General features: G+C 43.7%; 1 protein-coding gene across 1 annotated transcript; it reads left to right on the forward strand.

The window, feature by feature from the left end:
* Window positions 1–4607: 4607 nt before the first annotated feature.
* LOC109210447 lies at window positions 4608–11401 on the forward strand. The gene is made up of 4 exons (XM_019373864.1): window positions 4608–4839; window positions 10222–10259; window positions 10433–10621; window positions 10712–11401. Exons 1-4 carry the CDS (start codon window positions 4608–4610, stop codon window positions 11399–11401), a joined length of 1149 nt encoding a protein of 382 aa, XP_019229409.1.
* The last annotated feature ends 6115 nt before the right edge of the window (window positions 11402–17516 follow it).

Raw genomic sequence — 17516 nt, forward strand, 5'->3', positions numbered from 1 at the left:
CTCTTTAGGGAAAAGCAAGCACCAAAACAGGTATGACGGGAAATTTTCAGGACCCTCCTGGAAAATGGGACTAGGTTTTCAAAACAATCATGAAATAGCATAATTTAGCACAAATGTATCCCAAAGAACATAGGTTGTCTAAGATATGATTCAATTAGGAATGTCAAGACCCTCCTGAATTATGGGACACAGTTTTAACACCACCTTTAGGCAACGAGATATTGTTCAGCCGTAGAATTGGCACACTTAAGATGAGACTCGAGTTTTGATTTTTCAGGACCCTCCTGGATAATGGGACGTAGCTTTAAAGTTTGTTTAGATAACAAGATATAGTGGGAGTCGTACCTTCAGTAGATATAACTTAGGTTAAAACTATCTTTTAACTAGAAGTTGTCATGACCCATCTAGATAATGGGGAGTAGTTTAAGACCTTTTAGACAACAAATGTAGTGGGGGTAATACCTCTAGAGGATAGAACTTAGGTTCATAATTATTAGAAGTTGCCAGGACCTCCCTGGATAATAGGACTTAGCTTTCAAATTCTTGTAATAGTTGGTAGAATAATTCAGTTTAACACTTACCCATGTACCCAGCTACCAAACTGGGGCAGAAAATTTTCTTTGCTTGTTTATTTCGTTGCAGTCAGGAGCCCACCTGGAGAACAAGGGAATACTTTTCAAGTTCAGCAATTAGAAGCCCACCTGGAGAACAAGGGAATACTTTTTAAGCTTCAGCAGTCAGGCGCCCACCTGGAGAACAAGGGAAGTGCAATTCAAATTTTAGCTTTTAATTTTTAATATTTGATAACATGCTGTACCCAGTTACCAAACTGGGGCAGAAATTTTCTTTGTTTGTTTATTTTGTTGCAGTCAGGAGCCCACCTGGAAAACAAGGGAATACTTTTCAAGTTTCAAACGTCAGGAGCCCGCCTAGGGAACAGTGGCATACATTTCAAGTTTTAGCAGTCAGGAGCCCGCCTGGAGAACAGAGGCACACATTTCAAGTTTTAGCAGTTAGGAGCTCGCCTGGAGAACAGAGGAATACATTCAAGTTTTAGCAGTCAAGACCCCGCCTGAAGAACAGAAGGAGTACAATTCAAGTCTTAGCTTTCAAATTCTTCTTAATATATGGTAATATGATGCCCAGCCACCAAACTGGGGCAGAAAATTTTCTTTGTTTTGTCTATGTTTGTTGAAGTCAGGAGCCCGCCTGAAGAACAGAGGAATACATTCAAGTTTTAGCAGTCAGGAGCCCGCCTGAAGAACAGAGGAATACATTTCAAGTTCAGCAGTCAGGCATCACCTGGAAAAAGGGCAAACATCTCAGATTACAATTCAAGTCAGCAACAAAAGAGGCTTGCGGAAAGAATGCGAGTCAACAGTCCGAGATGATCAGCGGAAGTTAGTCACAATCCAAAATAATAAAAGAAGAGGAGAAACAAAAAGAAAGGCAAGAAATGAATCCAAATGCAGAAATTGATGAAAGATGTGGGTTGCTCAAGACATGGCCGAGGTCACAAGCACTGCATGTCTGGTCTTGATCCGAAAATCTGAAGAAGAACGAGCTAGCACCTGCAACTAGCAAGCGTCAAGGTTCAAATCTAAAGTCTGCATGAAGAACCATTCAAGACTCAAGATCAAGCTTCAGAAGACTTATAGATAGAAATCTTGTAACTCGTAGTTGACAGGCTTAGATAGTCTTTTCATTTCTTTTGATTTTAATGTAATAGCAGGACCGCGGACCGGAACCTCGGCGGAACAGAACCTCACTCGACTCTCTCATCCTCTTCACACACTCCATCACCTCATTCATTTCTGAACTACACGTGGCCTGATTCCTTTATAGCCAAGGATATATAGGCAGCCTAGATACTAGGGCTCGGTCACATTCTCCTTCCTCTATTGGTCTCCTTAAACAAGGGTCGGGCAAAAACCTGTCTAGTCATTCTTTGTTTGAAAACTCTTCGAGTTTCCAGTCAAAGAGGGGCAGCTGTTGACATGTGATTTTTGACCCTTCCCGATATTTTACCCATTTTAGCATGTAAATATTTGGTTTAGGCCTAATATCGTCATTTCAACTAAGTTTTACTATTTTACTTTATTTTATTACAAGAAAATAAAAAATTATAAAAAAAATAGGTTTATTAATATTTTATAGTCATTTTTAATCTCAAAAAAAAAATACAAAAATAGTACCCTATCTTTATTTTTATAATTTGAAAACACAAAAAAAAATAGTTTTATGTTTTATAGTTTAGTTCAATTAATTAAAATTAGTTTTATATTTTTATATTATAATTGTACATAATTTTAGAAGAAAGAATTAGTTTTAGGTTGGTTTATCCCGTTTTTATAAATCTTATAGTCCATTTTTTTAGTCTTTGGCCCAAAATCCCTAGCCCATAGTTCCTAGGCCCATACCCCTAACCTAATCCCTACCCTATATAATACTACCTACACCACAAACACACCATATACACAAAAGCACTCCTAAAACACTCTGCAAAAAACGAATCTGCCGTTCTCGTCTTAGGAGCTAACGCTAGAGAATAAAAAGACGGCATTTTCCAGTGACTTTCAATTCCTAGACCTAACGAAGAGAACAAAAATTCTGACACTTCTAAATTTTTGGTTGATTGGCTTTAATTACTGCCGTTTCCAATTGGCATTTTCCAGTGACTTGTGCTTTGATTTTAATTCTGCTTCGTCTTTGCCTCATCTTCGCCCATCGACCACCCATGAATCTTCAACGTAGCTTCACCCATAACCCACAGCCACGACCAACGAACAGAACCAATCGCAGAAACCAAATGACCCTTTTGTTCGAGTTTCATTCACACAGACACGCAGTTCGTGATTTCCATTTGGAGGTGCGATTGCTGCGAAATCGAAGTTTCTATGGCGAGGTGTGGTTTGTTGTTCCGATCCGAGATTCTGGTTCGATTTTGCCAATTCATTTGAAGCTGTGTTGATTTCCGGTTGTAACCGTTACTCTGTTTCAGTCCATATAATTGCCGCGATTCGATTAATCAGAAAACCGTTGCTCTGTTTGTGTAAGTTTTTGGTGCCTATTTCCGTTTCATCTTTTAAATCTGGTAACTGAGATGGAATTATGGTTGAGTGTCTATTGTATGAAATCTGTTTGGTAAAATGCCTGTTAGATCTTGTGGGAGTTTATTCAATGTTAAAGTCATCATTTGAGCTTGAAAACGGGTGTCTAATACTGCTAGTTAACCATATGATTTTATTTGAGCTAATTTTGCACTTGAGAAATATGTACTGTTGCTCGAGTTCCTGCTTGTTGCTAGTTTGTTGTTTTGAAACATTTGCTTAATTTCTTGCATGAATCTTAGTACTCTGTTTAGTCCAATAAAACTTGGAAATAAAATTTGATTGGTTTATTTGATTCCACCTGTGAATTTGATTAAGGCATTTGGGCTGTAAATGATATAAGAATGAGTAAGCCCATATCAAACTTGTAGGCCAGTCTACACATGAACCAAATTTTCTTGTTCTGCTAGGCCCACGATCCATTGAGTAGTAATTAAAGTCCGGCAGACCTTTCTCTAAATAACATATCTGGCCCATCGTTCTTTTAATAAGCTAGCCCACTTTGCCACATTTAAAACACACTACCAAATCCATAATCCATGACCTCCGGATAATTAATTTTAATCCTTAGAATTCGAGGCGTGCCATTTAGAAAATTTTCATGGCCCTCGCAAAGCTAAAAACGCATAGTTGCTTTAGGCGCATTATTTTAATAATCTTACCTTCCTAAAATCGGGTGTGCATTTCATGTGACCCAAATCCAAATCCCCAAAACGTTGAATAAAATATGTTTAGGATTACGGGTGCATTTCATGTGACGCGATCCAAAGACATGTTTTAAACGACGTTCAACATTCTTTAAAAAAATTTGAATAAAAGTGGTTAATAATCTAAAATTGCACATAGGTTCAAATGTATTAAAATCAGATAATTAAGCCGAATATGACAGTTGAGCGACCGTGCTAGAACCACGGAACTCGGGAGTGCCTAACCCCTTCTCCCGGGTTAACAGAATTCCTTACCCGGATTTCAGGTTCGCGACTGTTAATACAGAGTCAAACCCTTTCCTCGATTCGGGGTTCAAACCGGTGACTTGGGACACCATAAATCTCCCAAGTGGCGACTTTGAATCTCTTAATAAAATGAATCCCGTTTCTATTGTCCTTTAATTTGAAAAACTCATTTATTATACCCTTCACAGGGTGTATTAGCAAAAAGGAGGTGTGACATCTATCATAGATGACAGTGTGCTATAGATGTAGGGCCGGTTATATGTGCCCAATATGGATGGGTTACGTGAGTTGTTTCTTCAAGAGGCCCACGATTTATGTTACTCCATTCATCCTGGTGCCGCTAAGATGTATCAGGATTTGAGGTAACACTATTGGTGAATGAGAATTAAGAAACACATAGTGAAGTATGTAGCTCGGTGCCTGAATTGATAGCAAGTGAAGTATGAGCATCAGAGGCCTGATGGGTTGTGTCAGAGACATGAGATTCTCGAGTAGCGTGTTACCATGGACTTTGTTGTGGGAGTGGAAATAGGAGTGTGTTACCATGAACATCGTTCTGGGGCTCCCTCAGACTCAAAAGAAATTTGACGTTGTATGGGTGATTATGGATAGGTTGACCAAGTCAGCTCATTTTATTCCGGTGGTGACTATCTATTCTTCAGAACAGCTGGCTCAGATCTATATCCGCAAGATTGTCCGACTTCATGGTGTTCCGATATCCATCATCTCTGACTGGGGCACGTTGTTAACATCGCACTTCTGTAGAGCCGTACATCGTGAGTTAGGCACATGGGTTGAGTTGAGTATACATTTCACACCAGACGGATGGACAGTCCAAATGCACCATTCAGATATTAAAGGATATGCTTCGTGCCTTTGTTATGGATTTCGAGGGTTTTTGGGATCAGTTCCTGCCGCTTGCGGACTTTGCCTACAACAACAACTACCAATCAAGTGTTCAGATGGCTCCTTATAAGGCCCTATATGGGAGACGGTCCGTTCTCTAGTTGGTTGGTTTGAGCCGGGAGAGGCTAAGTTATTGGGCACAAATTTGGTTCAAGATGCCTTGGAGAAGGTCAAGTTGGTCCAGGATCGGCTTCGGACAGCCCAATGCGGATCGAAAGCTTTGTGATGTTGCATTTATGGTTGGATAGAGGGTTTTTCTCTTAGTTTCACCCATGAAGGGTGTGATGAGGTTCGGGAAGAAAGGCAATTTAGGCCCTAGGTATATTAGACTTTTGAGATCCTTGAGAGAGTGGGAGAAATAGACTACATGCTTGCATTGCCACCTAGTCTATCTACAGTTTGTCCAGTGTTTCATGTCTCCATACCCCGGAAGTATCACGGTGATCCGTCCCATGTTGAGAAGCCAGTGGCCATCTTGGATAGGCAGGTCCGGAAGTTGAGGTCAAAGAACATTACTTTAGTGAAAGTTTAGGGAAGGGGGTCAACTAGTCGAGAAGGCGACTTGGGAGACCGAGCATGATATGCATAGCCATTATCCTTATCATTTCACCATATTAGGTATGTCTCCACACTCTTTAAAAAAGTTGACAGAAGTTTGAATTTCGTGTAGACGACTCCGAAATAGATTTTTTAGGGTTTTGTTACCTTCCTATGGTGACTTTGGACTTAGTCGTATGTCTGAATATTGATTTGGAGGTCTGTAGTTCGTTTTGGCTTGAATTGATGAAAGTTGGAAAGTTGAAGGTTTAGAAGATTTAGAAGTATGATCGAGAGTTGACTTTATTTATACCGGGTCCAGATTTCGGTTCCAGAAGTTGGAATAGGTATGTTGTGTCATTTGTCACTTGTGTACAAAATTTGAGGTCATTTTGAGTTGGTTTGGTATGTTTCCGCATTAGTTTTAAAAGTTGGAAGTTCATTTGTTCATTAGGCTTGAATCGATGTGCGATTCGTGGTTTTGGCGCTATTTGATGTGATTTGAGGCTTCTAGCAAGTTCGTATAATGTATTAGGACTCATTGGTATGTTCGGACAGGGTCCGGGGGGGTCCAAGTGTGTTTCGTATTGAGTTTGGACCATTTGTTAATGTATTGATATTGCTGGTTTCTGAGTTTCTAGTTTCATTAATCGTGTTTGCGAAAGGTATGTTGTGATCGCATAGAGTCCTTAGTAACTGATGGATTTTACCTTTCACGTTCGTGAAGATAGGGATGGGATCGTGATTGTTCGGCACCTTGTGCATTGCGAACACGTGCGTGGGATAATTTCACGACATCCTACGATGGGATATTTGGGATCATGACAAAAGTACTCTTGATTTCTTTGTCAGCAACAGCCTTACAATGACCTTGCTCTTCATGTTTCGGCAATATCTTTCTAGATGTTGACATCCTTGTAGTTCCTAGGTGAAAAAAGACGGAGGTCTTTGTGGCGGTTTCAACTTCCTTTAGATGTCCGAAAGCTACACGTTCACCCTTTTGACTCAGCCTTTCAAACATCGAGGCACGACATGTCGAGCCTCTAATGTGATCAAACACCGAAACCCATTGTTTTATTTTCTTGCCTTTAACTTCCTTCATCTCCTCTACCGAGGTTTGTTGTGATGAAGATATCTCTTTGCCTCTACCGAGGTATGTTGTGATGAAGCTATTTCTTTGCTTCTCTTATATAAAACATCAATTTTGACTATCTCTCCATCCTTTATGTACTTCAGATATTGATTTGAAGTAAACGATACCACTTTATTCTCATGAATCTAAGGATGTCCAAGCAGGAAGTTTATGATGTTTTATCATATATGATGTGAATCGGAGTGTTTGACTTCATCTCACCAATGGACAATCCTAGACTGATCATATTTATGGCTCGTTATCCTCCTTGGTTGAAACGTTGGATTATTAGGTTACTTCTGGACAGCTCTTCGATAGAGATCCCAAGCTTTTTAGCACCATCTTTGGCATGATATTGATAGCCGAACCATCATAACTAAGTATGAGATTAAGACGTTGTTCCCGAATAGCCCCTATAACAAACAAGGTATGTTATGTAGCTTAGACCCCAACAACAAGTCATCATCTGTGAAGAAAATTGTTGCACAATATATAACAACTTTTCTATTATCATTATGTTCTTGTGTTTTTGGTGGATCATGCTTATTGTTGCTTTCCTTTGTTTCATATGTGCTAGAAACTACATGAGTTGCACTAATATTCTGTGATAAGGCACCATTAATATTCTTCTGTGATAAGGCACCATTAATATTCTTGCTAGTAGAAGATTTGATAATCCTTGAAGGTTGCATCTTATCAACATCGCTCATTGTTGCTCTTGGCCTAGGAATTCATCACCTCAAAACTACTTGATGTTTTCGTTTCTTAAGAGTGACTAGAGTCCAATGCTCATGAGTGGTTGTCCACCTCTAATGAATCTTCGAGAATTTTTCCTTGTAAGATCAATTTCAATATGCTCGAAACTACCGAATTGTAAGAAGCAATGCTTGACATCTTCTGCGACCTTGAACACTTCTTTACCTTGGATTCGACATATGCATGGTTTGGTTCTACCGTTTCATCCATGTCTATGATGATTTTTCCCTCACTTACTTGAGCCATGAGTTTCTCCTTCTAGACGGAGCATTTCTCTGTAGGGTGTCCCATGACCTGGTGAAACTTGTAGTATTTTGGATCACCAACTTTACCAGTTTCCTCAAGCCTCTTTGGTTCAGGCTGTCACGACCCCAAAATCCCACTTAGGAATCGTGATGGCACCTAGTCTCTAAAACTAGGTAAGCCTAACACATGATGAGAATTTAATAGAAATAGCAACTAAGATATTAATTTAAAATGATAAATACCATAATAGAGCCAAAGCGGAACCACAATCATACAATACCAACACCGGTGGTACATAGTCATAAGCTCTACTAAAATACACTAAGAATATCTAGTACAATAGTGTTCGGAAACAAAAAAAACAGTAGCTTAAGATCACTAGAAGGTGACTCTGAGGCCTGCGAGCATCAATCAAGTATACCTTGAAGTCTCCGATACATCTGAATCAGCTCACTGGCGTCCAACATGGGCAGAAGTACCTAGGTCTGCACAAAAATGTGCAGAAGCATAGCATGAGTACATCACAACAGTAACAGTAAGTATCAAGCCTATCCTCGGTGGAGTAGCGACGAGGTCAGGTCAAGACACCTACTAGACATAGAAACCTGAACATAATATTAATATAATCTAATAATGGGAAGTAAAAGCAGTAAATGACAATAAAACAGAATGATAAAATAATACAAACAACTCAAGTAAAAGCGATAAATGACAATAAGGAGTGAACATATGTTAAAAACAACAAATGATCGAATACAGTCAAAATATAAGCGAAATGAATTTAAGGAAGAACAATATCCATTCAAATCAACAAGTCGTTCCAACATAGAATGTACAACAAGAACCATACTGAGGTACCACACCTCATATTCACATTTCACAAGTCACAATCACAATCTTCCTTATATCGCCGCGTGAGCCTTGCATTTATTTTATAACATTTTTCCCGAAATAGCTTCACGCGCTTTAGCCCCCTGATCTCGTCGCGTTGCTTCAAGTAATTCCCTTGCTAGCAACACGCGCATACATCCCACCTTATCTCATCGCATGCGCATCACTACACCACGCCTATACCATCGCATGTGTATCAAAATCACAACACAATAATCAACTCACACCACACGTGCCCATCTGCCACAACATTGTCAGAATCAACAATACCAATGTTACGACAACATATAGCCCACGGTTCAACTACAATGTGCATAAGAATCTCAATAACAAAAAAATAAATTGGGAGATACTTAACAATGAAGGATATCCCATAAAACAACAAGTTAATAGCTCTCAACTTTTACAACTTCAATTCAATGTATAAAAATAAACTTAACAATGAATGGTATGTCATGTAACAACAACCTCAATTAAATGCATATAAGAGCAAGCTCCACAATAAAAGGTATTACTTGTGTTAACAACTTCAACTAAGACACATAAGAGTAAACTCAACAAGAAAAGATAGAACATATAATAACAACTACAATTAAAGCATATAAGTGTAAACTCGACATTGTAAGATAGTACATGTAATAATAACTTCAACTAAAGAATATAAGAATGAACTCAACAACGAAAGATGTAACAAGTAATAACAACTTTAATTAAATGCATACGAGTAGCCTAAGAGTCAAAACCGGCAAATTTCCACATATAAGGTCGAATTCACACTCGCCACCTCGTGTACACGTCTTCCACGTAATTCAAATAGTACAATCAAAATCCAATCCTAAGGGGTAGTGCCCCACACAAAGTTAGGCAAGATACTTACGTCAATTAGGTCAAATAAACACTCAAAAAATGGCTTTTCCCTTAAAATTTTCCTCCGCACGGCTCAGATCTAACCAAAAACGACTTAATGTCATCAAACAATGCAAGAGAAACGAATTACGATTAATAAACGTACGTGGTGAAATCAGAGGGACCGATTTCCTGCCATTAAGCCATCTCGGGGAGGTACCTCGAGACCCCGAGGACATGAAGCCACGACTTAGCCCTCTCATTCGGGGCTCGTCAAAGCACGGTTCGAGGTCGAGATAAAGACAAAGAGGGGAAGCCCCCGAGACACGCGGTCGAGTCTGACAGGGCTGGCCTATCTATAGCCTACGTTGAGGTGTCGCGTCAAGCCATCACATCTCCATATTTCGTAAATTAAATATACATGTATTAGTAACTGAGTTCCCCTCCTATATAAAGGGGACTCGCCCTTCCTTGTAGGGGACTGATGTTAATCCATTTCTCCACAAGTTCAATGATATCTCTCTCTCTCTCTCTTTCTCTTCTTACTAAAAACTTGTTGGCTCCCACTGATCCGAGGATACCTCAATATCCCTCGCCTTTATATGTGCTCTCCATATTTATATGTGTTCTTCATCGTATAATTTAGTTTCGGCTATAAAGAGCTTTATTTGATCGTATCTCTAACTGTTATACTACCCTCGATTGTCCTTGATAGCCCGAGTTCGATCTCGAGGTCGACCCCGAAGCCCCCATCGACCAAACCTACATCCGGGTAGCATGCCCCTTCGTTTCGATCATTATCTCGTTCTGACTCACGCTCCATCGTTAAATTTCATATTTTTAGCATCATCTGCCCTAACAACCAGCTCGGGAATAGAACAGGTATTTTTAGAGTCCCATTTTACAAATTTAATTATCGTTACCATTTTCACGGGTAAACAGTTTGGCGCCCGCCGTGGGGCTAAAAATAATAGTGATTATTTTCTTGCTAGTTTCATTACTCAAACGCATATCATCTTTCATACTTTTTCTTGTCCAAGATCCTTTGATTACAGGTAAAAATGTCTGGCTCAGTAAACAAAGTTGAGAACGACCGTCTCGAAGATCACGGGGAAAATGGTATAACTATCCCGGCCGCCGGAGCACCACTACAGGATCCCGATAACACACCCGGACCAATACTACTGGATGCGGACTCACAGGACGCACAGCAAGTCAACGAAACTTCTCACACCGACAAAAGCGTGCGACACAGCGACCGACAGGAAGTTCAAAGTCTCCCAGCCCGGGAAGAACAGGAAGTTAGTCTTCATGTTATTTTTGAAATATTGCAGGCACAACAACTAGCCATTACTCAGTTGCAAAGCCATCCGAGGGCCCCCAATGTAGCAGCACCGGAAATAGCTTCCCCCGACGAATGCACCGCCGCTCACGCATGCACAAAGAAAAATAGCGACTTCCAAGATGACCCCGCTACAGAAACATACGCCGATGTCATCGAAGCAGCAACGGCGGAAACCGACAAGTCGGAGGCCGAACAAAGAAAGGAAGAAACACAAGAAGTCGCATCTTGCTCCCTGGTAGGACGAATGAGATCGCATCCGGTTTCAGGTGAACAGAAAACCCTGGCCTTTGCTTGGGGTCTAAACAGAGCATACCCGCCGATCCCAGGTCGTTTCAAACGACGTTTAGCCAGATACCAAGCCGAGACTTGGCCATGCATCCGTATCCAGCACCGGCTACTAATCGGGGCCATGAGTGACCATCCAAAAACCTTTGCAGAAATAGCAAACCTAAGCATGCCTTCCACGAAGAAACTAATGCCAAACGGATGGAGATACCGTCCACGCGCCGCTAATGGGAGGAACGCCTCAAGATCCAACCTACCTCGCAACGGTAGGGGAATAGTTCGAGGGCGACATCCTCGGGGAACCTCCAGCAGACAAACCTCATCCGGCAAAGTACGGGCTCAACATTGTTATGCCAAATATCCTAGTCACCATAAGCGAAACCGGGAATGCTGAGCGACTCAGGCCTACTTGAACAAGGCCCCTTCGAAAGAACCACAACCCGACGCGGAATCCGCTGGACGCAGGCGGCAGCAGGGCCGCGAATGACTCCCGTCTCAAAAATATGATAGCCGTGTTACTCAGTCAAAATCGCCGACGAGTACTATCGAACAATCAAGCCCAAATCTGGCCCCGAGGAAAGAAGACAACCGGGAAGGATGAAGCAAACAAGCCACGATGTATCACCGCGATAATGGAGGAGCGGAGACGCCCTCCGAGAACTCATAACATGGGGAGTAAAAATACCCGCCACCGGGTCAAAGATAGATCCAGGGAAATATTTCCAAGGATACTCTGGCATCCAGAGAAAAGGGCACCACGACTGCACACCAGCGTCGCACCAACACATTGGTAAACCTCTCCCTCATCCGCTTAATCTTTAATAAAACATGTGTTCATACATTCAGGAAGTTCGATCACCCACAACGGCGGTATCGAACCAAAGGTCAACAGGGCGGTTCGCATTAACGGACCAAATCTCCCGACATCCCGAATCCTTGGTGATTCCAAATGACAAATCGCCGAAAAGACCGTTATCTCAATAGCCCACCTGAGTCCGAGCCGGGACCTCGGGCTTTACACATTCAAAGGAAGCGCAAAGTATAGATGTCTTGTTCAGACGACCACCGATGCACTACCCGAAGGCGCCAACGATCCTATCTCGACAAAAGAATAAGATTCCTAACAAAGGGCAGAACTGGAATAAGCCGACAGGGATACCGAGTCCTAGAACACCGCCTAACACACCCCGCAGCAAGAAAGAACTGCTTTGCTCCTTCGTTTTCTTTTTACTAACCTGAATGCAGACAGCTGGCAAGGATATTCGGAGGTTCCCAAGACTCTACCCGGAGATTCCTAGGCCTCATATGGGCAACCGCCGTGTTTTCTCCCTTCAGCTGGGCTTCCGCCCCGAAAGAAACCTTGTCAGCAAGATTATTCGCAGAACAGCGTACCAGAAGAAGGTTCGATGATGTCACGGGCTTTATTCCGATAGCCCAACAACGAACGATGGTTTGCCTCTAAGAGCATCCCCCCCCCTCAGGAGGACCCAGATACAGCGGACTAAACTCCTATTGGGAATTATAAGCTGGTCCAAAACGATCCGAGAAGCCGTGCATGCACGGGTCGAGTTCACAATGACGAAATAATGTACATCTACACCAAGCAATAAAAGGATATTTTCTCAGCATTTTATTCTTCGGACAAAGAAATCTCAAATGTATCCCCAGCAGGGGCCCCCTCCACCGAATACATTCCAAAATACCCGGAGACGTAATGCCTACCACTAGGCACTTATGCGATCTCAGGATCGGAACTCCGGGCTCATAAATCCCCTACAAGGCAACTCCGAGCTCACAAGTAGCGGTCTTCACGCTAAGACAACATGATGACTCGGAGGCTGTCGTCAGTCGCCATACGCTGGAAAATCCAAAACCGTAAGACCCTTAGCTGGCAGACTCGGCATAACCAGGTCCATTCTACATCACCCAAGAACTGTAAGACCTCAATATGCATGACAAACTGTAAGACCTTAATAGGCATGACAAAACTGTAAGACCTCAACAGGCATGAGAATCCCAAAGTGTAGGCTATACTTCGTATTTGTAAGAATCCCGAAAGGGCATACCCTTGATGTAGACGCCTATACTGTCACTCGGGATCAAAAATGGCTACGGCCAAACACACATGATTACGATCAAAATGGCTGATACAACAAAAATAACGCGACTCGGGGACGCCTGACCATCGCTAAACAAAAATCGCAGGCCACTACTTCGAATATACTTCGGAAAGAACCGGTTAAAATAGGCTTCCATCAAACAGGCAAAAAACGGGCTATGAACCTTCCGAGGTGCTCGAAATATTGCCGATAACGACTTGAAATCGAGTTTCTTCCAGAGCCGACGATGGGTCAAGCAAAAATCTTTCAAAAGACCTTAACGAGCGGAAAATAAGCCTACTAAAAGCCCACGGGCAAAAACAGCGTGAGAGCCATTGTCGCCAGCTAAGCAAGCCTACGAGCCATATATCAGAAGGTCTCTACGACCAAAAAGCGTAAGAGCCATTGTCCCCAGCCTAATTAACAACTTGAGGATTAAAGTGAGCTCGAATCGTAACCCGTTTCGGAGACCGGATCCAAAATAGTTAACAAAACAAGCCTACGGGCCACATACGAAAAGTTCTCAACGACCAAAACAGCATGCAAAGTACTACCCCCATTCAGGAAATCGAAGGCGCTTAAAGGTCAATTACAGCTCAAACCGCAAAGAGGCTCAAAGACTGGACCCGCAATAAGCACAAAGCTACAGCATGCCTAAAGGCACGGCACAAACGCCACAATCGCCAGCCGAGAGAACCTCCGGGTCGCCCGCTTATAAGGTCACTTCGACCCGAGGCAAAGAAGGCTACCATCACCCGCCCTTGCAGGCAGGGAAGAGCTTAAAGGTCAATTACAGCTCGAATTGCAAAACAACTCGGAGACTTGACCTAAACGCCGGACAAAGCGCAGGGACCGCAACGCTTGCTCATGTCGAGAACCATACCTAGGAGCCCCGGGCTAAGCCCGATTGATCCCGAACCTACGAGGATCCCGCCAAACATTGAAGCCGACCTGTTTGAAGGCAATAACAAAAAGAGATGCGGAAGAAGTAAGGCTTCAAAGTCTCTTCTTATTTCACGCACACAGAGGGAAAAAGGGGGAGGGGACACACCCTCCATTAATAGACATGTTCTACATATATAAACAATGGAGCAACAAAATGGCACAATCTGCGATCCAGTCCGAAGGGCTACAGCTTGCTGGGTTCACTCCCCGTCCCGTCAGCAAGAAATGACCACGCGTCACGCTCATCCGCCCTTGCTCGATTCAATTCATCAGAAAGAATAAAGCCCTTTGTGCCAATCTCCTCGAGTGCTTCTCTCCGGGATCTGCAACGGACATATTCCTCGATCCTTTTCTCCCGGTCGAGGGCTCGCTTCAGCTCGGCCTGAGCATCAACGGCATCCTTCATATGGATCGCCATCTCCTGATCAGCATTGGTTCGGCATAGCATCACCTTAGCCCGAGTGTGAATTATCTCGGCCCTGGTCTTCGAAAGTTTGGATTCTAATTTCTCGATCACATCTGCTTGGATTTTGGCATTATCTCGAGCCAAGCAAAGTTGGACTTCTAAGGCAGGAACCTTGGCCAAGGCACTTGCCTCCTCTAAAACATGAGCTTGCACCTGAGCCCTTAGCTCGCCACAAATATTTCTAGCGCGATCAATATCGCCCTGAAGGTACTCCATGGCCTCCGCCTTTTTCTGCAGCTGATATAACGAAGAAGGGCGTTAACTTAAAAGGGCCGAAGAAAGCGAAGCTTGAGCTGCATAAAGTTACATGCTCCATCAAATAACTCTCATAATTCGAGCATCGGTACGCTTCACATCGCCAATGCAGCAACTCGCCCTCCTTCTCCTCGCTAAGCAATCTAAGAGATTCTCCCTCACCCCGAACTTTCTGGAACTTGGCCCCTTAACGGACCAGCTTAGACATCAGCCTGTCACAAGCCTGCACAAGGAAAACTCAATGACGAATGAAGGACGCACAATACAGGGAAACTGCGCCTAAACTCACCACGAAGTGAAGCCGGCAGACTTCTTCGAAGTCAGAGCATACTCCTGTTGATCCTGTCCCTTCGCCCCTGGGAGAATCGGACTCGGGCAAAACATATCCGCTCGAAGGCATCGACGACCTAGAATCAGGTACTCCGGGGCCGCGGACTCAGACAATGCCTTCTCCTTGGAGACACTGGCCTGGTCAGCACCACTAGGAGCTCCATCGCCTCGAGGGGCGAGAAGGAGATCAACGACTCCTTCCCCTCTTCGGAAGGGCACTGTCTCATCCCGAGGAACTGCCCGATGCCTGCAAACAGCAAATCCAATGCAAGTAAAAAAGGGGAAATATTACCTCAAGTATATGAAGGCCAAGGCAAAAGCAACATGCGCACGTACCTTGATATTTCGCTCCCCACCTTACACGAAGCACAGCTCGCCATCGACGCTCGTCGTAGGACGAGTGGGTCACCAACCTCCGGACCCAGCCAGGCCGATCGGAGACTTCACCCGACGTCCAAGAAGTTGCTACAACAGGGTAAAAACACTATTATTTAACTAACTTCCGCTATAGGTACAACCTGAAAAAGCACCAGACGCTCCACTCACGTGCGTAATTCTACCCTTCGGGGAACGGCAAAAGCTCCACGGGGATAATATCGATCGTCCGTACCCGGACGAACCAACCGGCCCACACTTGAACCCCCTCCTCTTCGTCATCGACAACTAAGGGTATGGACGAACGTCACTTCAGGGTTAGCAGGCCCTGGTGATGAAAGGGCTGATACAGCCGGATGAGGTGATCAAGCGTAAATTCAAGATAGGCTTTCTCTGCAAAGAACCTCATCATCAGCACCACCCGCCAAAACGACGGATGTATCTGCGCCAAAGTAACCCGATACTTCAAGCAAAAATCAAGCATGACCCTGTCGAGGGGGCCAAATGCGAAAGGATACAAGTATACACTCAAAAATCCATCAGCGGAATCCGTAACGTTCTCTCCCAAAGGAAGCACCTGCAGCGCTACCCCCTCACTCCATCCGCAGTATTTTCTTACCATCTCCAAATACCCTCCTTATCAAAGAAACAGTCTTCAGGACAAAATCCCTCAGCTCCCGAGCGCCAGGAACAGCGCTCTCCGTTCTATGCCATGCCGTCCCCGAAGTGGTTGCCATGACTATGGTAAAACTAAATAGAGCAAAGCAAGGGCGCGCACCAACACCTTTTGCACCTAGGGAAATGAGGAACCCTATACCGAAGCGAGAGTGCAGCTACCTAAAAATAGTAAAGCCCTGCAAAGAAGCCGAGGCTGCCCCACTTATTTGCTAAGCAGAGGCAACGTTTCGCGTACTCGGAGTAAGCCCCGGGGAACCTACGACATCGGTATAGTCTAATGGGGCGATACCTAACCTCGAAAGTATCCTTTGACAAGAACCTAAGACTCGAGGAACCGTCTGCGTTATCTCCAAGATCGAGATAGCATCCCGCCTCGAGGATCCCCACCGAATAGAAATAGGAATTTACGAAGCTTTCCATACCGTCACTCAACGTGAGGTAGTTTCAGATTTCGTGATTACCTTTCTAAAAAGAAAGAATAAACGCAAGAAGCTCCAATCGCGGAAGCACTACAAAGGTTCGAAGCGGTGCCTGAATGTGAGTAACCCCTCAGCAAAAAATCTATCTCGTACGTATCAAAAGGAAGCTGACCGCATCAAAAATTAAATGGGACCCCCCGGTACCCGAAGCTGGCTTTCATCCAGGATAACATCCTCGAAGGCCCCAAAATTCAACACATTATCTACGTGCAATTCAAAAGGCCCAGGCAGCCCAGTACTATCCGATCGATCCAAGATTGCTCTGAGGTACGACAATGGCCTCGAAAGGGAGCCATGTCGGTCAGTAGAAGAGCGGAAAAGATGCTCGCACCCGATTTAAATATCAGCAACCAAGAAGTGAAAGGAGGCAGTCAAAGGGCCTCGAGGGGTATGGACACATGCGAAAATCAAAGGCAAAAAATCAAAGAAATATATTCATGTTCATAAAAATTCATGTACAACAGCCCCCGAGGGGTCATGGAATATGTTTACAAAAACCCACGAAGGGTCTTTACACAGAAGTAAAAAAGCAAAAGTATACATACAGTGAAGATCCGGGTCCTAATCCAAGCGGTCGACGATCCACCGCGGCGTCAACACCTCCAAGTACCATCTTCCCCGGGCGTATGACCTCAAAAATAATATCTACCAAAGCGCCTTCAAGAGCCCTACCCCAACCTTCCGAACTGATATCCCCAACAGATGAACCAGGGAAGCGGGGAAGGATGAAAAAACGCCATAGCTCTCCGAAGCTCGAGGACCCTCTATGGCAAAGGGAGCCTCGGAGAGACAGCGGACCGAACAAACCTCGGTCCCGCTTGCACGGCTACTTCAAATCCACTTCTTGGAGCGTCAAGCCGTGCAAGCTCCCGGCTCGGGATA

The sequence above is a fragment of the Nicotiana attenuata genome, unplaced genomic scaffold, assembly GCF_001879085.1.
Source record: "Nicotiana attenuata strain UT unplaced genomic scaffold, NIATTr2, whole genome shotgun sequence".
Lineage (NCBI taxonomy): Eukaryota > Viridiplantae > Streptophyta > Magnoliopsida > Solanales > Solanaceae > Nicotiana > Nicotiana attenuata.